The following is a 19,989-nucleotide window of genomic DNA, read 5'->3' as shown; positions in this document are numbered from 1 at the left end:
GACGTGCGATGGATCACACACACCCCCCCCCGGCGGGGTGCCTTCGGGTTTGCCACCCCGGGCAGCCCGAAGGCTAGCGACGCCCCTGCAAGGGAGAAACGTGCTAAGAGGAAGGCATGCTTGGTCAAATCCACACCGTGATCAACTCCCGCCTGGAAACCAATGTCCCCACTGCGGAAGGATGTGTGGATCCAGAATTGGCCTCCACAGTCACTTACGGACCCATTGTTAAAACCATGTTTATGGAAGGCAATCTTACTCGGCTACGAGGGAGCGCTAAAGAAGAAGAAGAAGAAAAATCTCACCACCCCAGTTTTCTATTCCCTGCTCCCACAGGGACTCAGCATGCTCACAGCTCAGAGAAGTGTTTTGGCTTTTGCCATTACATCCTCCTAACCCTACAATCTCCAGGAATGATGAGCATGTCTGCAGGTGGGGGAGGCGTTCCAAAAGCTCTGTGTGGCCATTGTTCCCTCTCACCAGAAAGCCTATGCAGAGGCTTCTCTTCTGCAAACATGCCCTGTGTGGACACGGTGCAGGGCTTGGGCTGGCTGGGATATGATGTGATGCTGAGAGCAGGGCCAGCACCTAGCACCTGGTTTTCACTTCACATGACGGTGGGATGGATGAATTTGCAATTTTGGGTTCTCTCATTTTAGTTCTCTACATTATTTTCCAATGCAATTTTTAACACATTGCTGGACTGGAGAACTACAAAATTTGGGGGGGAAGAAATTGAATTACAAAAGGATTGCTGTGTTTCAGTTCACACATTGTTTGGATAAAAGTGCAAGTTTGGTGAGTTCTGCTTTCCCGCTTGCTTCAAAAGTCAGGGGAAACTGTGTACACAACACACCGTCACTTCATTAGAATCTCATAAATGCAGGGAAATCGTTCTTACTTTTCATGTTACAGGTAGGTAGCCGTGTTGGTCTGAGTCGAAGCAAAATAAAAAAAATTCCTTCAGTAGCACCTTAAAGACCAACTAAGTTTATATTTTGGTATGAGCTTTCGTGTGCATGCACACTTCTTCAGATACACTAGAAACAGAAGTGTCAGACCCTATATATATACAGAGGGTGGTGGGGGTGGGTGGGAATGGGTGATGGGCTGATGGGAGTGGTAAACCTGTAGATGGGTGTTAATGGCTGCTGATGGCTGCAATTAGTCCTGGGCTGAGGTGCTAAAGAAAGCTTGATCATGCATAATGAGATAAGAATCCGATATCTCTATTCATCCCAGGTGCTTCCATGGTTTTAAGCTTGGTAATGATTTCCAATTCAGCAACAATTCAGGAACAGACTGGAACAGCCCATCTCCCATTCCCACCCACCCCCACCACCCTCTGTATATATATAGGGTCTGACACTTCTGTTTCTAGTGTATCTGAAGAAGTGTGCATGCACACGAAAGCTCATACCAAAATATAAACTTAGTTGGTCTTTAAGGTGCTACTGAAGGAATTTTTTTTATTTTACTTTTCATGTTAGGCATTTATAACCACCTTTTCAATTTTAACAAATTTCCAAAGCAGTAACAAAGACCACTCAAAATTCCGCCTTATTAGCTTATATCCTCTTTCTGGTATGTGTGTATGGGGGGGGGACGGACCTTAGAAGACAAACCTGGGCCTCTAGTGGATAATAATAATAATAATAATAATAATAATAATAATAATAATAATAATTTATATGCTGCCCATCTGACTGGGTTGCCTCAGCCATTCCGGTCAGCTCCCGACAAAAAATAGTAAAAACACAAAACATAATCAAACACTAAAAAACCTCCCTAAACAGGTCTACTTGAAGACGCCTGCAGTTATATATTAGTTTCATTATTTTTAAAGCAACGTGCTCTGCAGGTTCTTATACTGATTTGCCGTTATACAAAAGCAAGCATTTCTCATCCAGAAAGGACCCTTGTAATGTGAAAATGTCTCTAGTTAAGGAACAGGCATGTAAAACCTCTTCAAAGGATATTGTTCTGTTCTCTTCTATTTCTGGCTCCCACTGATCTAAATTGGTAGAATATCAGAACTCGCAGCGACACTATGGTAAACAACAGGCCACATGCTAGGCAGGTTCCACGGATCACTACGTTGAGAATTTTTGTTTGCGTATTGCAGAAAACATGTGAAACTCAACTTTGTCTTCCTATGTTATTGTGCTCTTGCTTGTTCTTTGTTTCCTGCTGCAGAAACACAGTGGCCTTAAAGCGAAGATCTTTAGAGATCAAAGCTCCCCACCCTATTTGTCCATTCAACCAAAAAGTAAATGGTGCTAAAAATCAGGTCCAGCGAGGAGTGGTTCTGGCAAGCCCCTCACACCACTGTGTCACCTACCAGAAACTTCCTTTTCTGTTTCCAATGGCTTCCTTGTGCATTGGTGGCGACATGTGCTTCCGTAACAATTTTGATAAGCTCCCACTCTTCATCCGTTGGCTCAGGTTTCATCCCAATGGTTTTCTGTAACTCTTCCCGACGTCTCTTCTCTCGATTCTCCTCTATCAGTTTTCTTTTTGCTAGCCGTTTGCTGTCATCCAACACCACTATAACAAGGAAAGGACATACCGGTATTAGAGAAAAACAGATTGCGAACACTTCTTGGAACTGCGTAATCTGGGTTTTTTTGGGGGGGGGATTAGGGCTATCTGTCTTGGGAGTCGAAAAGAAGTTTGATCTACCTGTGCAAAATCTATTTGTCACTTTCACTCACGCAACCATGCACACCCTCTGCCAATCGAGCCAATTCCAAATAACTGAAACAGACAACAAAATGCCCCTTATAAAACACTACAAAATTATGACCCCTTTTCTCGGTCCTGTTCTCAGCACAAGCAGTTAAGCATGTTTAAAAGTCCATGTTGTTGCAAAGAAGCCTGGTTCGCCCAGAAGTCTGCATGTGCCCTAAAATTACGTGTTTCCTGTGTGAGCAGGGAGCATAGTGCTAATTGCAAGGGATCAGGGAAAACTACAGTGGTTCCAGCCACTAAATATCCTCCCATCAAGGGAAAACATCATAGTAGGTTTTCTCCACGGTAGTCTCTAGTCTTGCGCATGATGTCGAGCCTTCACAATGGAGTGAAGACAGCTCAATTATAAGTGACTGGTTATAGAGCATGGGTAGGCAAACTAAGGCCCGGGGTCTTGATTTGGCCCAATCGTCTTCTAAATCCGGCCCGTGGACGGTCTAGGAATCAGTGTTTTTACATGAGTAGAATGTGCCCTTTTATTTAAAATGCATCTCTGGGTTATTTGTGGGGCATAGGAATTCATTCATTATTTCCCCCCAAAAAATATAGTCCGGCCCCCCACAAGGTCTGAGGGACAGTGGACCGGCCCCCTGCTGAAAAAGTTTGCTGACCCCTGTTATAGAGACTGCATACTATTTGCCTGGCTTATCTAGGTAGTTTCATTTTTGCACGTTATATTATCCAAGAGAGCAGAGTGAGAGCAGAGTTTATCCATAATTGACATGCTATTGGTAGCAGCAGTTCAACTGTCACATCTGTTTTATGTAATGTAGTTCAACTTTACAGAGGCTATATTTAGATGGAGAAGATACTCGGGCCGTCATGTTTGTTTGACTGCCAGACAGAATGACAGCAAGTAAGGTAAAGGTAAAGGACCCCTGGGCAGTTAAGTCCAGTCAAAGGTGACTATGGGGTTGTGGCACTCATCTCGCTTTCAGGCCGAGGGAGCCAGCGTTTGTCCCCAGACAGCTTTCCGGGTCATGTGGCCAGCATGACTAAACCGCTTCTGGCACAACGGGACTCCATGATGGAAGCCAGAGCACACAGAAACGCCGTTCACCTTCCCGCCACAGCAGTACCTATTTATCTACTTGCACCTGCTAGGTAGGCAGGATCTCCAGGGATACGGGTGGCGCTGTGGTCTAAACCACTGGCCCTCTTGGGCTTGCCGATCAGAAGGTTGGCGGTTCGAATCCCCGCGATGGGGTGAGCGCCTGGTGCTCTGTCCCAGACAGCAAGTACCAACTGGCAATTTAGTTTATCAGGAAGATAATGGTCAACAGGCCAACAGCAATAAATAATTCAGGGAAATGTGCAACAGTGAACCATAACTAATTGCTATCACTAGTCACATGGGTGGGATTAGAAAGGAAATGGGTGGAAAGGATCCCCCCCAAAAAAGAAAATGAAGTCTTGGCTTGGTTTTATAAAAAAAAGCAGTCTCCATGTCCCACTGCTTTGGAAACCAAGGAGACTTGCCATATCACAAACGGCTTGGGGGAAGGAGGAAACTCATTGGCATCAAAAGCAATGTGACATGTAGGATATTTTTTTGACAAGCACAAGCCCGAAGTTCCCTTGGGTACAAAGAGCTATAAGGAGGGAGTGGCAGAAGGTCCCAGGTTCAATCTTGAGCATTAAAAGGGCCAAGTTAGAAGTGATGGGGAAGCCTTTTGTATGGGACCCCAAACAAGCATTGCCAGTCAGAGTGGACAATGTGGATGAGCTTGGTGGGATGCAACTTTCTCTCCCCCCGAAATAATTTTTATTTGATTTTACAAGTGTAGAATTATAACAATACAAAATACATATTCATATTTAGAGATTTCTCAGAATCCCTAGACTTCCCACCTTCCTCTCCATGGGTCCTATTATCAACCTTTCCAACTGCATATTATTTCATTGTCCAAATTTTATGTCTCTCCAGTTTGTCCATAGTATTTTCTACACTGCAAGTGTTATTGCAATCCTGCTAATGTTTTAATTTCCTCCCATTCTTTATTAAAGTTTTGGTCCTCTTGGTTCCTGAGCTTTCCGGTCAGTTTTGCCATTTCGGCATAATCCAAGGGATACAACTTTCTATACTCTTTTGCTTTCCTGTTTTATAAAATGGGCTCCTTCTACCCACACCCCATTTTGGGGATAACTTTAGAACAACTATCAACACTAGCACTTTGGATTTCCATTTTGAGTTGCTCCACTTATGCTACTTCAAGTCTTCACTAAGGGTTAATCTTGCAGCCATATGCTGTAGTACTTTAGAAGCAGTGTAGCGCTCCTTTTTTTCTGGCTAAAAATAAAACAAACAACTGCAGGATGACTCACGCAACAACAGCATCCAACTTCCCATTCTTCCAAATCTTTAAGCATGATAATTTCCTGCCCCCTGCGTGATACAGCTCCATAACACACACACACACACACACACACACACACACACACACTCCTGAGTTAGGAATTGTTCATCTCCTTACTAACTTACATACAGACTCACCAGTGCCAGGGGAAAGGCTAGCCTTTTCAACAGTAGATGGAAAATTAAAGCTTTACGGAAAAATTAGCTGGGCATAACAACCAATATTCTCAACCAGCATATAATTAGATAATATAAAAAAATGAGGGGAGTGGGAAACCAGACACCCAACAAACAGTCATGATTACGTTGTACTGAAATAAACATACCTAATGCAAACAAACAGCACAGTAAAATAAAGAAGAAGCTTACAATCTGTTGCCATGCCAACATAGATGCATTTCTTGAAGCGACATTCCTGGCACTGGTTTCTTGTGACTTTGTCTATCACACATTTTCCTTCATATTTACAGGAGTAAGTTGGATGAAGGTTTTTCTGAATAGTTCTTCGGAAAAAACCCTATGTGGGGGGGAAAGAATGCAAAGTAGCATCAAGATTGTCTGCTTTTTTATCATTCAGGTTACTTATAACTGAATCTTTATTTAGATATGCTGGAGTGTTTATCACAAGACATTATGAAATAGATTAAGGACATAGGAGGAACTCTCCTGGATCAGATCAATTACCGACCTAGTCTACCATTTTGTTCTCCCAGTAGCCGTCCAGGTGCCTATGGGAAACCCAAAGCAACAGCAGTCTCCCACAGATACTGGACATAATGTATAGCCATCATTTCCTTAATCAAATTTCTAATTTGCAAATTTAACAAAGAAAAGGAAGGGGGAGATTATTAAAGGGAAGGAAGGGAGGAAAATATAATAACATACGAATACTACTACCAGTAGTAGTAACAAAAAACCACCATCACTTCATATTACAGATACAGTAGCCATCGTTACATGCATCTTAAGTTAAACATATATGTTAATACAAACCCTCTCGAAGTCCAAAATAGGTATCCACATGAAAATTGATGCCTATACGAAATGTGATTAAATGTAGTCAAATGAATGGCCTGAGATCTGCAGACCACTGTGTAATCAAAGGTGGATATTTATCCTTCCAGGCTTGAAGTCTAAATCTCATAGCAACCACTAATCCCCATACTAGAGGAATATAATATAAAAGCACCTGAACATGCAAATAGCAAAGACTTCGCCAATATAAAATTGATGTGAATAACAACTTCAGAATCTAGTTACAGGTAGGTAGCCGTGTTGGTCTGAGTCGAAGCAAAATAAAAAAATTCCTTCAGTAGCACCTTAAAGACCAACTAAGTTTATATTTTGGTATGAGCTTTCGTGTGCATGCACACTTCTTCAGGCTGAAGAAGTGTGCATGCACACGAAAGCTCATACCAAAATATAAACTTAACTTCAGAATCTATCACTGGACAAGCCCACATAATGAGGCATTCTTAGCATTATACCTCCAACAGCTACCTGTATCGGACAGTGCCTTCTTGTACAAACACTGTGGAGTCCAATATACTCAAAACACTTTTTTTTTCTGTATCAGTCTCAATTTCAAGTCTAAGGAAACATTCCATATAGATTCCTTAAGCAATTTTCTATTCTTTGGGTTCTTTGGTGCAATCCTAATTCCCTGTTCCACAACTCTCTGAGTTCCTGAACTTTTATGTTACAAAGATCCACTAAACATGCATGAGCAACAGCTTTGGTTTAGCATTTTGCAAGGATCCAACAATTTAGGAGATGCCAAAGCACTCAGAGCAGATGGGCCATAAGTAGGTGCCAGCCACTCATCGGAAATGGATATTGAAGATGTAAAATAGGAAATGACAAATAATAATAATAATAATAATGAATCCACCTGAGGCTATTAGCTAATCTAATGTATATATCCAACATCCAACACATTTCTTCCACAAAAAAGACTGCCCCTCTGTCGTCAAATCTGGATTAACCCATAAAGTCAATTTAGTGCAAGCATTTCGATCAAATTGTAATTGATAAGCTATCATATTCCCTCCTAGTTACTAAAATTGAATCATGACTGAAAGCCATAGCTTTATCCTTTACAAATTATAATTTAAATCACATGAAATTGCCTTATTTTAGCTCTTTACGTGGCCACGATCATGTAGTAATTCTTGCTATAGACTCACCTTGCAACCTTCACAAGTAATGCAGCGATAGTGATACCCCGTGGCTTTGTCACCACAAACAACACATAGCTCGTCCTTGTCTAAGTAACTGGGTATGTACCCTGTAGGGAAAAAGAAAGTGAGTGTCAGTGAAGAGGTTGAACTAGAGAAATCATACCGTATATTCCGGCGTATAAGACGACTGGGCGTACAAGACGACCCCCAACTTTTCCAGTTAAAATATAGAGTTTGGGATATACTCGCCATATAAGAAATACGACCCGGCGTATAAGACTTTTGAGAAGATTTTCCTGGGTTAAAAAGTAATCTTATACGCAGGAATATATAGTACATATACTTAATGCAGATCCAACACAGTTGTTCTGAGAGGAAAGTTTCTTAACTAAAAGGTCGGAGGTGCGTAAAGTGACCAAAGTAGCACAATCAAAAGGAGTTTGGTGATGACTAAGACCAAAAAGAAAGGTTACGGGAAATAAAAGTGTACAGAGGAACATTCACTGCCAGAATCAGTATTATGCATAAAAGGCACAACCACCCAGTCTTGAGCAATTTTAAGCCCTGCTGATCTCAAGGCAAAATTTTGAATCACGTGCCATTTTTCTTTTCTGAAATCAATGGGACTTAGAAGCGCCTCCCTTTGCCCAAATCATGCCCACATTTTGGAAGGCAAAATGCAATTGGTGTTAAATTAAAAGGAAACATTGATTAAAGGACAGAACAAACCACTATAATTCCTGGGTTGCATGGACGATTTGCAACAAATAAGGCGGAGAAAATAAGCGCACGAAAAACCTAATTTGTCTCAAGTCTTGTGCTGAGAAGAGAAACAATGATCATGTTACCAACATGACACAGAAAACCCACTGATTCATCAAGGTTAAAAGTGGAGAGGGCCCTTTCAGAGATCACTTAGACAAACTGGACATACGCAAATCAGCAGGTCCCTGGAACTGCACAGTAAGCTTTTCAACTTGCGGATCACACCAGTGTCCCTTGTCTTTGACTTGGTGAGTCACACTGGTTAATGGAAAGCTTGTGGGGAAATGTGAAATATGATTGGGCCAGAAAGTAACATTTACAGTGGTGCCTCGGGTTACAAACACCTTGGGTTACATAAACACTTTGGGTTACAGACTCCGCTAACCCGGAAGTAGTACCTTGGGTTAAGAACTTTACCTCTGGATGAGAACAGAAATTGTGTGCCGGCGGCATAGCGGCAGCAGGAGACCATATTAGCTAAAGTGGTACCTCAGGTTAAGAACGGTTTCAGGTTAAGAATGGACCACCGGAATGAATTAAGTGCGTGACCAGAGGTACCACTGTATTCCGAACTGGAGTTTAAAGAAGAAAAGGGAAAGTATTCACAACAAAAAACCCACCTTTTAATGCTTCAGCATCTTATTGCACCAGTATCTTATTAAACAGCACTCTAAAGGTAAAGGGACCCCTGACCATTAGGTCCAGTCTTGACCGACTCTGGGGTTGCGCGCTCATCTCGCATTATTGGCCGAGGGAGCCGGCGTATAGCTTCCAGGTCATGTGGCCAGCATGCCAAAGCCGCTTCTGGCAAACCAGAGCAGCACATGGAAATGCCGTTTACCTTCCCGCTGTAGCGGTTCCTATTTATCTACTTGCATTTTGACGTGCTTTCGAACTGCTAGGTTGGCAGGAGCTGGGACCAACCAACGGGAGCTCACCCCGTCACAGGGATTCGAACCGCCGACCTTCTGATCAGCAAGCCCTAGGCTCAGTGATTTAACCACAGCACCACCTGGGTCCCTAGCACTCTAAAGGTAAAGGTAAAGTATCTTATTAAACAGCACTCTAATCACCATAAAAATACAGAATACATTGCACCCATATTAAAGTAGTTTCGGTGTCTTTCAGGGCAGAGACTTCTAAGTAGCCATATGCCTATTTGCCTCTGGTAATCAAGAAATGCCTCCAGGCACCCTGGCAAGAAAGTTTTTATACATTGGAAGAAATTTTATGTCTCTTTTCAGGCTGTGGATGTGCCAGGAATGATTTATACCCGTTTGTATGCACCAATGGGCTGGTAACAGTGTGTGTACCGGTAGCTATCTGCCAAAAGGAAAAGGAAAGGCTGTGGAAGGGTTATATGAAAATTTGGATAGCGGTCTGGTGTATTCCAGGCTCAGAGTAAGTTGAAAGCTTTGGAAAGGGGTCAAACCCACAGGCAATATACATGTCCCATGAAAGGTTTATTTAGTACAAAAACACCCGTGCAGGATGTGATAATGGAATGCCAAACGCATAAACTCATAAAGCTTTCGTAAGGAGGGAAGCTATTCTTCTGCTCATGGATATTCCTAGCAAAATGTATGTGCATTTTTCATTCTAACCATGCCTTTCCACATACAGTGGTACCTCTACTTACGAATTTAATGTGTTCCGAACACACATTTGTAAGTCGAAAAAAATTGTAAGTCGAATCCCATAGGAATGCATTGGGAGAAAAAATTCGTAAGTAGAAGCATCCCTATCTAAAAATTCGTAAGTAGAAAAAATCCTATCTAAACCACATCCAAGATGGCGGACAGAGCTCCATTCGTAAGTAGAGTTATTCGTAAGTAGAGGTACCACTGTACAGTGGTACCTCTGGTTATGAACGCTTCTGGTTACGAACTCCGCTAACCTAGAAGTAGATGCTCCTGGTTGCAAACTTTGCCCCAGGGTGCGAATGGAAATCACGTGCTGGAGGTGCGTGTGCAGCAGGAAGCCCCATTAGCAAAAGCGCGCCTCAGGATAAGAACGGTTTCAGTTTAAGAATGGACCTCCGGAACGAATTAAGTTTGTAACCAGAGGTACCACTGTAGAAGAAAAAGCTCAGCTCATGATCCGCTCTAACACTTTGGGGAAGACTTAAAGTGAAAGAGGGGCATTATACAGATACGATGTGAAATTTTAACTTAAGGCAATGGTAAGGGGTACCCCTCAAAAGTAATTATTGTTTTTGATTCTGTCCTGTAATTGGGCGGGGGGATCCTTCCTAATACACATTCACCATAGCTCCTAAAATAATGAATGGAAGAGAAACAAATTTCCCCTCCACTCAACGCACTCTGAAATATAGTCTATTTGTTTACTGCATCAACATGTTGCACATTTAAGATGCAAGATGTTTGTGTAAGTTCACAAAGCGTTCAACCCAACATAACTCGATTCTGGACTGAGAACATTGCATTATAATAGTAATAATTACAGGGCAATCGACAAGCATTGCGGAGCTTTGGCTATATTAATAATTCATGTCCAGTAGCAATTTTGATAATAGAAATAATTGGAACCATTCCACAAAATGGGACTCTGCCATTTTCTATGGATGAAAGACTAGCAGCGTGGCCTCAAGTGCCTTTTTAAACTATATTGGTATAAACACAGCTAACATGGTGACAAATCCTTGCCAGTTACAATTTGTTGCTCACTATTGAGTACACACAGGGGACGGACTATTTTTTGGTTTGGTTTTTTGGTGTTTTTATTATGCCTTTTGTGTTCTCAATTTGCATTTTTATGTTGTGAACCGCCCTGTGATCTTTGGATGAAGGGCAATATAAAAAAATTAATCGCCCTCACCCTCATCATCTTCATCCAAGGTAGGTCATTCCTTAATGGGTCTCCCTGGAACTTTTTATGTGCATGATTCACGCACAGGACTTGCACTCTAATGTCATCATGGCAGTGACTTCGGGTGGCAGCTGGACTGGGAGCCCAAAACTGTGCTTCACAACAACAGGAGAAGGCATTTTGAAAAGGAAGAGGTTACAACAGCCTAAGAGTCTCTGGGGTGTCAAAGAGAAGTGACAGATTATGTCATGTTTACTAATTTGCTAAATGGAATATGAAAGGTATAATGAGAGGTCTAACACACTATGCACAAGTGCTTCGGTAACCTCAGGAAATCCAAGCCAAGTACAGAATGGGGGGGGGGGGAGAGAGACACAACTGGAAAACTTGGGTGTTTTTTTTTTTGGAAAAACATTGAAATGTGTTGTTAGGCATCATGTTCACTTCCCAAATGAATCCCAGATGAACCAAGAGAATATTATCCCTTAGAGCCTGGAAAAAAAAAAGCAAACAGCCTTTGCTGCTGGAAGAGCTGACAGGCCTTTTCAACTGCTTAATTTTATCTTGATTTTCGATATTTGTATCTCTTTAATCCCGACGACAATCGCACGGGACATCGACCGCATGAAGCACTTATTGGTGGACGCCAACCCCTTGGTTTCACGCGATGTGGCCATCTACATTTTACAGGCCCTGAAACTCAGGGCCACCTTTTTGGCTAACTTGCCCAGCCCTAGTCCTATGTAAATTCCTGTCATACACGCCTTGCTTTGCCTTTTACCCTACCAGTCGCATTCAGCTGGATTTTATATCTAATGTTATAATTGTATTTGTTGTATTCTACATTGTTGTGCAACCGTTGCCTGTTTGATTTTTTTACATGTGCTATGGCTATATGGCTAATGCAATAAACTTTTGATTGATTGATTGATTGTATTTTTTAAATGGTGTTTTATGCTGTGACCTTGTAAATAGCCCTGATGTGTTATGATAGCATGCCCTCCTTATTATCAAGGAAATAAACAACTACCGTATATTCTGGCGTATAAGACGACTGGGCATATAAGACAACCCCCAACTTTTCCAGTTAAAATATAGAGTTTGGGATATACTCGCTGTATAAGAAATACGACCCGGTGTATAATACGACCCCCGACTTTTGAGAAGATTTTCCTGGGTTAAAAAGTAGTCTTATACACAGGAATATACAGTACCTGACTTTTAGAAGACACCTGAAGGCAGCCCTGTTTAGGGAAGTTTTTAATGTCTGGTGTTTATCGTTTTTCTTTTTATTATTATCATTAATTCTGTTGGGAGCCGCACAGAGTGGCTGAGTATGAATAATAATCATAATCAAAATAATCATAATCATAATAATCATAATAATATGCATGCACAGAGATTAATTTGCAGTATTTCTATGCCATTAAATTCAAGCCTTTTCAAAGTGGCTCATGTCTGCAACGAAAACTATAAACTACAACTACTGAAACCATATCATTACAATACCAAAAATAAAAAAGCAGTCTAAAACCTTTTACTGGCAAGCACAACAAATCAGATAAAACAATTCAAAACAGAGACAGCAACAGTTTAAACCACTGAAATAACTTAGAAAGGAAGGAAGGAAACCCCCACTGCTGCCCCTCTTCTGGCCATGGGAGTGGAGCTGACTAGGGCTGGAACCGTGTTCCCCCCTCCCTGCCCCTGCAGCCCGGGGGACCTGGCTTATTAGACTACAGCACAGTGTAAACAAGGGATGCAGGTGGCGCTGTGGGTTAAACCGCAGAGCCTAGGGCTTGCCGATCACAAGGTTGGCAGTTCGAATCCCGGCGACGGGGTGAGCTGCCAGTGCTCAGTCCCAGCTCCTGCCAACCTAGCAGTTCGAAAGCACGTCAAAGTGCAACTAGATAAATAGGTACCACTCCTGTGGGAACGTAAACAGTGTTTCCGTGTGCTGCTCTGGTTTGCCAGAAACGGCTTAGTCATGCTGGCCACATGACCCTAAAGCTGTACGCAGGCTCTCTAGGCCAATAAAGCGAGATGAGCGCCACAACTCCAGAGTCATCTGCGACTGGACCTAATGGCCAGGGGTCCCTTTACCTTTACCTACTTTAACATAACGTTTCACTTGGACACAAAAAAAGGAGTGTGACTTGCTTTAAAAAAATAAATGATTCATCAGGAAATAAGGATTTGTTTTAAGTTTTTCATGTGTACTAAAACTCAGTCTAAGGTTGTCTTTTTAAAAAAATGTTTAACCACATCAGTTAACAAACAGGGATACATTTGCTATAATGTTCTTGTTTTAGTTAAATAAAATGTTTAAATTGTTATTAAGGAAATGGTTATTTTTCTCCTTCCGATAAAGTACAGCAGAAACACCGTCCAAATATAAACAGTTATTAAACCTCACAATAATTTCATAATTATCAGTCTATGTATTTCTGATAGTATAACCTAATCAGTAATCTTTGATATAACTGTAAAAACTACTCTGAAAAATTTATTATTCCAAAAATGAAACCTCCACCTGGTTGTAAATATTAAGATGATACCAGCAAGAATGTGTCTTTCTGTAAAAAAATAAAAAAAAATCAAGTCTTACCGACTAATGATTTAAATCGTGATTTAAACCGATTTGATTTAAATCAAATCCACCCTGCTTTATTGCGATATTCTATAATTGCAGCGGTCCGGAACTAAACACACAATATTTGGGGGGCATGCCTGTATCTTGACTTTAAAAAGATGGACTGGAACCAAAAGCATACAGAATGAGAGAGTGTGGTCTGCAACAAAGAGGGGAATAGGGAGGGTAGAACCAGCTGGGAAGTTAACAGAGATGGTGTGCTCTTGTCCTAAAGAACAATTAGGTGCTTATTGTTAGCATACAAGGATTTCAACACTGCTTCATAATACGAAGGACACCACACAAATGCAGGTCAAGACACGGGCAGAAGAGCCCAAATGACTCTTAATGACCTTGACCTTCATCTGTCCAGTATATTTATGGCAGTTGAAGGTAAAGCTGTAGTCGTCTCAGAGTCCGGACCTGCAAATCTGTCTAATCTGAACACTTGGCAAGACAAAATACTCAGCGGGAGCAGATGCCCACACCTTAGAAGAATGTGTGCCATAATCCAATCTGAACAATCCCTCTTGAAATCTATTACACTTGATCAAGAGGGGCCCTTGATCACTTGCCTGTAGAACCAATTGCTCCTGGATAACATACCAAGTCTATACCCAATAATTATTTAGCGTTGCAAATGTTCATATTTTCAACCAAATTTGCTGGGAGCCTTCGTGCTGCAAAATGCATTTGAGGAGCCCTCACAATTTAATCTGAATATACACCAGTATCCAATTATATACCTTCTGATCAGAAATTAAACCTTATGAGAAGAAATTAAGTAAAATATTCACACACATCTTCAGAATACATATAAATTGTAGATTCATCTTTACATATTAATTTACATAATGTTACATTAGAATGTGTGTGTTTTTAACACCAGTCGTTGTAAACCTTTTCGAAGAAATTTCACAACTTTTCAACTCAAATGCAAAGGAAAAATGTTTCTTGCAAACTCATCAGTGCAACTAAACATGTATTACTGCTAAGTATGATAAAAGTATAGTACCGGTATATGATTTTTTTTAACAAGAGGTGTGCGTTTTAGGGCCCCATGGAGCATGTAGCCCCTGCGTACCCTATACAGTGACTATTGTTTTGTACTTAGAAGTAGCTGGTCCATGGATAAGCTATCTACCAGACCTCACAAGAAAGGATTCTATACAGATCTTAGCAAATGCTCTTTAGACCCAATGAATCATTGCAGAGGTTTCTGTTATGTGAATGCTATGGAAGGAGCAGAGTAGAGTTCTGTGTTTGTGCCTTTTTTAAGTCGGACTAATAAGATTTCTTTGAAAGACCCTTGGTCAGCAAAATATTCAAGACTGTATTGATAGTCACCTTGGTTTGTTTGTTTTTCTAACCTAATTCAGAAGGAGCATTTTTTTCAGCCAAATCAGGTAGTAGGTCATGGAATCTAAAGACAGCAAGATATGGAAGTCCGAAGGGAACATCATTGCAGTGTGGTTCTGTCCTTTCCCAACCTGGCTAACTGGTTCTCACAAAATGGACAAATAGTCATCAGTTTAAGAGCAGGTAGGTAGCCGTGTTGGTCTGACGTAGTCGAAACAAAATTAAAAAATTCCTTCCAGCAGCACCTTAAAGACCAACTAAGTTTTTTTTTATTTTGGTATGAGCTTTAGTGTGCATGCACACTTCTTCAGATACACTTCTTCAGATACACTTCAGGATACACTGTGTATCTGAAGAAGTGTGCATGCACACGAAAGCTCATACCAAAATAAAAAACTTAGTTGGTCTTTAAGGTGCTGCTGGAAGGAATTTTTTTAGTTTAAGAGCATTTATCTTAATGCAACGCAGGTTTCAAAAGATGCAATTTTTTGTGCATTCATGATTATTTCTGTTATTGGCGTAGTCAACCACAATTCCACTTCCAATAATGTTTGTGCCTGCAAACATTTTGGGTCTGTTATACAGCTTCATTTCCAAGCAGGGCATACCCTGTTACTTCCTGCTAACATCCTCTACCTTTTCATACCATGTTACGGGTCGTCGTCCCCCACACTGCTTCTTTTTGTGTCCAAGCCCCTCCAGACAGCAATAATCTGGTAGCATTGGGGAAGCGTCCCAACACAACTATTAAAGCAGAATGAACCCACCCTTAAGGTACTACCACTATTATGTCAAAAACATGTTGCAGAGTACATTTGCAATAAAACACTGGTCTAGAGGAGATCTTTTTAGAAGGCTAACAGTCATGCTTGAGGCCTTACTCTCTTTGTGTTCCTGATGATACTGAGGTTCAGTGCTTCTCCCCCCGGGGGGTGCTCAAGGATACGCAGTTGAGCAGTTTTCAACAGTTGCACAAAACAAACGTTGCTAACAGCAGAGACAGTCCCTGCCAGAAATCCAGAGCAAAACTTATTTACTCCAGTGGCAACGGTGCTGCGTCTTTAGTACTAAGATTATGAAATCATTAAATAGCTTTGTTATTATTATTTTTTAAAAAAATATTAATTTGGTTAATTTTAAATATATACTTAATGGCATATTTGTATACCCTTTCACATTTTTGCTGTTCTGTTATTCTTCTATCCTTCTTGACATTGTCTATGGGTCTCATATAAGTCTATTCAATTATTTAACTTCCACTTGGATTGGTAGGGTTTTTTTTAATTCCACTGAAAATGCACAGCATGGCAATCAATACACTCACCCCTGTTTAATGAACTGTTTAATGATGCTTTGAAGTGCTCAAAAGGCTATTATACAGAGAAGAGACAAGACTCTGGGTAATACCATGCTCTGGTAAAATAAGTAGTATCCTTTCTGATGAAGATATGATATGTATCTCAGCTAATGCTACTGTACATAAGCAAAGAAACTTTAGGTGCGATTACAAACAAGATGAGCTTCTGATATTGAGAAGACATCAAATCCAGTAATTATGCTGAACTTTTAATGTTTTATTTTAGTAAATATAAGATTATACAACTAGTGAATTAACAAACTAAAATATGTACATGATTGTTTACACACACACACACACACACCAGCAGTATGGCTTTCAGTGGGTATCACAATAGCAATCATTAAATAAGATCTGTACTTTTAAAAATATCGGTAAGTCATGAAATCGAAACCATTCTCCTCCAACAGGATGCATAATCTAGTCCAGGGGTTGGCAAGGTTTACCTCGCCTGGGCCGGTTCACTCCTGCGGAGATCGCTCTGTGGGCCGGATCGCATCTGCGCATACATGATTTCCGGTGCCATGGAAGCGAGTCCCTGCTCTGCGCTGCGCCAGTTTAGCGCAGCATGCGGGGACTTGCCAAGTGGGCGGCTCGGGGGCCATTTAAACGACCCCCATGGGCCGCAGGTTGCCGACCCCTGACTAGTCATATCACATCCAAAACCACCTTCCCAATATTTGCATGTTTGGTTTTGTGATGCTAATATGAAGCAACACACCATATCGATAAGCCTCTGAGATGTGAGTTGTTAGCAAGCTGTTTGTCAAACAGTATTCTATGGCCAGACCCATTTTAAATGTGTGAACAGAAAAACGGCAACACGGCACAGGTTCAATAAAGAGCTCCCACATGTCTAGTACAGTTGACTATTTGCTATTATTTTTCTTGTTTTGTAAATGCTCCAGTGGAACCTGATTGCATTACTTTATTGGAAGCGAAAAATACCCTCGTGTCCCTCTGTGTGGGAAATGATTGCCACTTTAAAGAAAATTACAGGGTATCGGTACAGTTTTGTTCAAGCTGTGGGGCACTGCACGAGCAAATGGGTTAAAGGCCTCGTCCTAAGAGACCTGCTCCCGGCCTCTGTGAAAAGTAGTGGGTGTTTGGCTACTCGCAAAGGTGCAGATTGCAAGTTTTGCTCTTAAATGCATGTTCCTTGTCTTTAAAATTATTGTAAGTACAGTGAGCTGCACTTGGGAGAGATACAAGTCAATATCACTCTTAACACACTGTACCTCGTTAGAAACAATGAAAAGTGAGAATTGCCAACCAAACTCAATCCTGGCTCAATATATATATATATACCTCTAGAATGGTAAGGTAGCATGAATCACTGGATAAAGCAGAGGGAGAATCAGATTATATTCCCACCCCCATATCCAATTTGCTATATTTCCTTAGGCAAGCCACATAAGATTGCCCTTCAGTCCTCGAAACAAGCGAAAGGGCTAAGTACCAGTGTTATTGCTTATTATGATGTCGCCCCTTGATGATGCTTAACCGAGGAAATCTAATGCTCGCTGACTTGCCATCTCTTTCCCCTCCAATATTGGCCAAGCGATGGCCACTGAGTGAAAAATGGCTCCTGTTAAAAAGCGCCAAATGAAAAAGGTCATCTGAAAAAGCTGCAGTCATTCTACATACTGATTATCCTGAAGACAGACTGTGCTACAATTTATTCCACGGACACACAACGCAGTTAAAATTCTGTAAGAAATTTGTAGTTGCTTCAAATTTACAGAGAAGCACAACAACAACAACAACAACAACAACAACAACAACAACAACAACAACAACAACAACAATGGAGGTGCCCCTGTACCAGCTTTTCATGCTGTCTTTAGAGAAGACGTGAGCCGTATAGGCCCATGAAGTTCAATACAGGAAGGATGCATTCCCACCCACCCCAGACTGCAGTTCTGGTTAGCCTCCTTAAATCCCATCGATTTGTAACAAATCTGATTCTCAAACCTTTATTGAGATATGTACAAAATTCCAGTAGGGTTCAACACACACACACACACACAGAGAGAGAGAGAGAGAGAGAGAGAGAGAGAGAGAGAGACCCTGCATCTAGCTCCTAATTCAGGTAGGTAGCTGTGTTGGTCTGACGCAGTAGAAAGAAATAATTTTTTTTTTAAAAAAAATTCCAGTAGCACCTTAGAGACCAACTAAGTTCGTCTCTAAGGTGCTACTGGGCAATTTTTTAATTCTAGCTCTTAAATTAGTGTTGTTTACGTTCACAAATCCTCATTGCGTGTTTCAGAACCCTGGCTACTACGTAGCTCCATCTTATCCCCATTCCTGAGTGAACATAAGAAAGCCTACCTTACATTTGTCTGAATACCACTCCCTACTAACAACCGATTGATAAACGTAAGATCAAATTGTCTTGATACCAGGGGCAGTGCAAAATAACTTGCAAGACTGATTCCACTTGTCTCTGTCCACAGGGGCATAGCTTCTCTACTAGTGGCATTTTCTGGAATCTCCCATGTCGCATTGCCGAGGATAGCACATTCCGTCTCGCTAGTATATTGGCCCTGTGTTGATTTGGGATGGTCAAAAGGTAGGACGCCATTGGCTGTCCCCCTCACACCAAACCAAGACTTGCACATACACTATTCCTGATTTGGCTACTAAGTACTTGGAGTTTGTTGTCTAACAATCTGCGTTTCATTATCTCGAATGCAGAATTTTTTGATAAAGCCGTATGGGGTGCCTAGTGAGATTCCGAACAGCTGAATTTTATTAAACCATTTATCGATCTAGGTTAGCACTGTCTGCACTTATGTGCAGCCAGCGGTTCTCTAAAGCCTCAGACAGAAGTCTTTCCTAATCCTAACTGGAGATGCCAAGGACTGAATCTGGGAACATCTGCAGACAAAGCATATGATCTCTTCATTGACCTGCACACAGTTAATGATCGCAATACAAACAAATGCTTTGACGTTTGGAAGAGGGCTGCATTCTCCCCCTGGAACCTTTGAGCACCCCTCTCTTCACGACATAGCCAAATTTATGTTTCAAATGTCCACCAGCTTTGCTAGAATTTTGCCATGCAGCATGCAGCATAGAAAGAGGTCACGCTGTTTGATAAACACATATTTGAAGGGGCCTTCTAAATTTAATGTTTCTTTAGATCCCATCCTTTTATGCCGCCTGAGTACAGAACTGCAGTCTAAGGATGTTCAAAGCACATTTCTTGCTTCAAGTCTGGAGAAAGGCAGTTTATAAAACGAGATAAAGGATCACAGAGACAAGAGTTTACCAGCACAGGCCACACCTGAGAATGATCTCGCGCTTTTTGCAGCTTGTGCACCACACCCAAGAATCATGAATCTGCCTCTTTTCTCACCCACGATGCCACCTTTTTACTTCTCCACATTCATCTGAAAATCTAAACGCAGCCTCCACACAGTCTCCGTTACGAGCTTCAGATAGAAATGTGGAAAAGTGGGTATGAGCTCATTCCCACTCCCTGTCTTCAGCAAAAGTCTGGAATGGACTTCAGATTAGACAACTCACAACTGAGAAGGAAGCAACATGGCTGAATAACTAGAAGGAAGCAACATGAATGAATAGCACATCCTTTAAGTAAAACCACACTTTAACTCTTATCACCTACTCCAAAAAGTTCAAGTTATTTTTCGCTTTCACACACGGTTTAGGGATGGCAAAAATCTGCCACCTCTACCTGCTTTGCAAATTGTATACGCTGTCATTGTAAGGGGGTACATACAGATTATCTTGTCTG

At 41.3% G+C, this 19,989-nt stretch overlaps 1 protein-coding gene across 4 annotated transcripts in view; it reads right to left on the bottom strand.

Annotated features, from left to right (window-relative positions):
* Nucleotides 1–19,989, bottom strand: part of THRB (thyroid hormone receptor beta) — a 186,135-nt gene that overhangs the window by 17,490 nt on the left and 148,656 nt on the right. For all 4 annotated transcript variants that reach the window (XM_088653758.1, XM_035128990.3, XM_060280665.2 and 1 more), the window contains 3 exons: nucleotides 7,294–7,394; nucleotides 5,477–5,624; nucleotides 2,342–2,547 (listed from right to left, as the gene is read on the bottom strand). In XM_088653758.1, the coding sequence (XP_088509884.1) occupies nucleotides 2,342–2,547; nucleotides 5,477–5,624; nucleotides 7,294–7,394 (455 nt within the window). The remainder of the gene's footprint in view (nucleotides 1–2,341; nucleotides 2,548–5,476; nucleotides 5,625–7,293; nucleotides 7,395–19,989) is intronic.

Source organism: Zootoca vivipara, chromosome 11, assembly GCF_965207765.1.
Source record: "Zootoca vivipara chromosome 11, rZooViv2.hap1.1, whole genome shotgun sequence".
NCBI lineage: Eukaryota > Metazoa > Chordata > Lepidosauria > Squamata > Lacertidae > Zootoca > Zootoca vivipara.
Note: the sequence above shows the minus strand (reverse complement) of the source record. Positions and strands in the feature narration are given on the sequence as shown.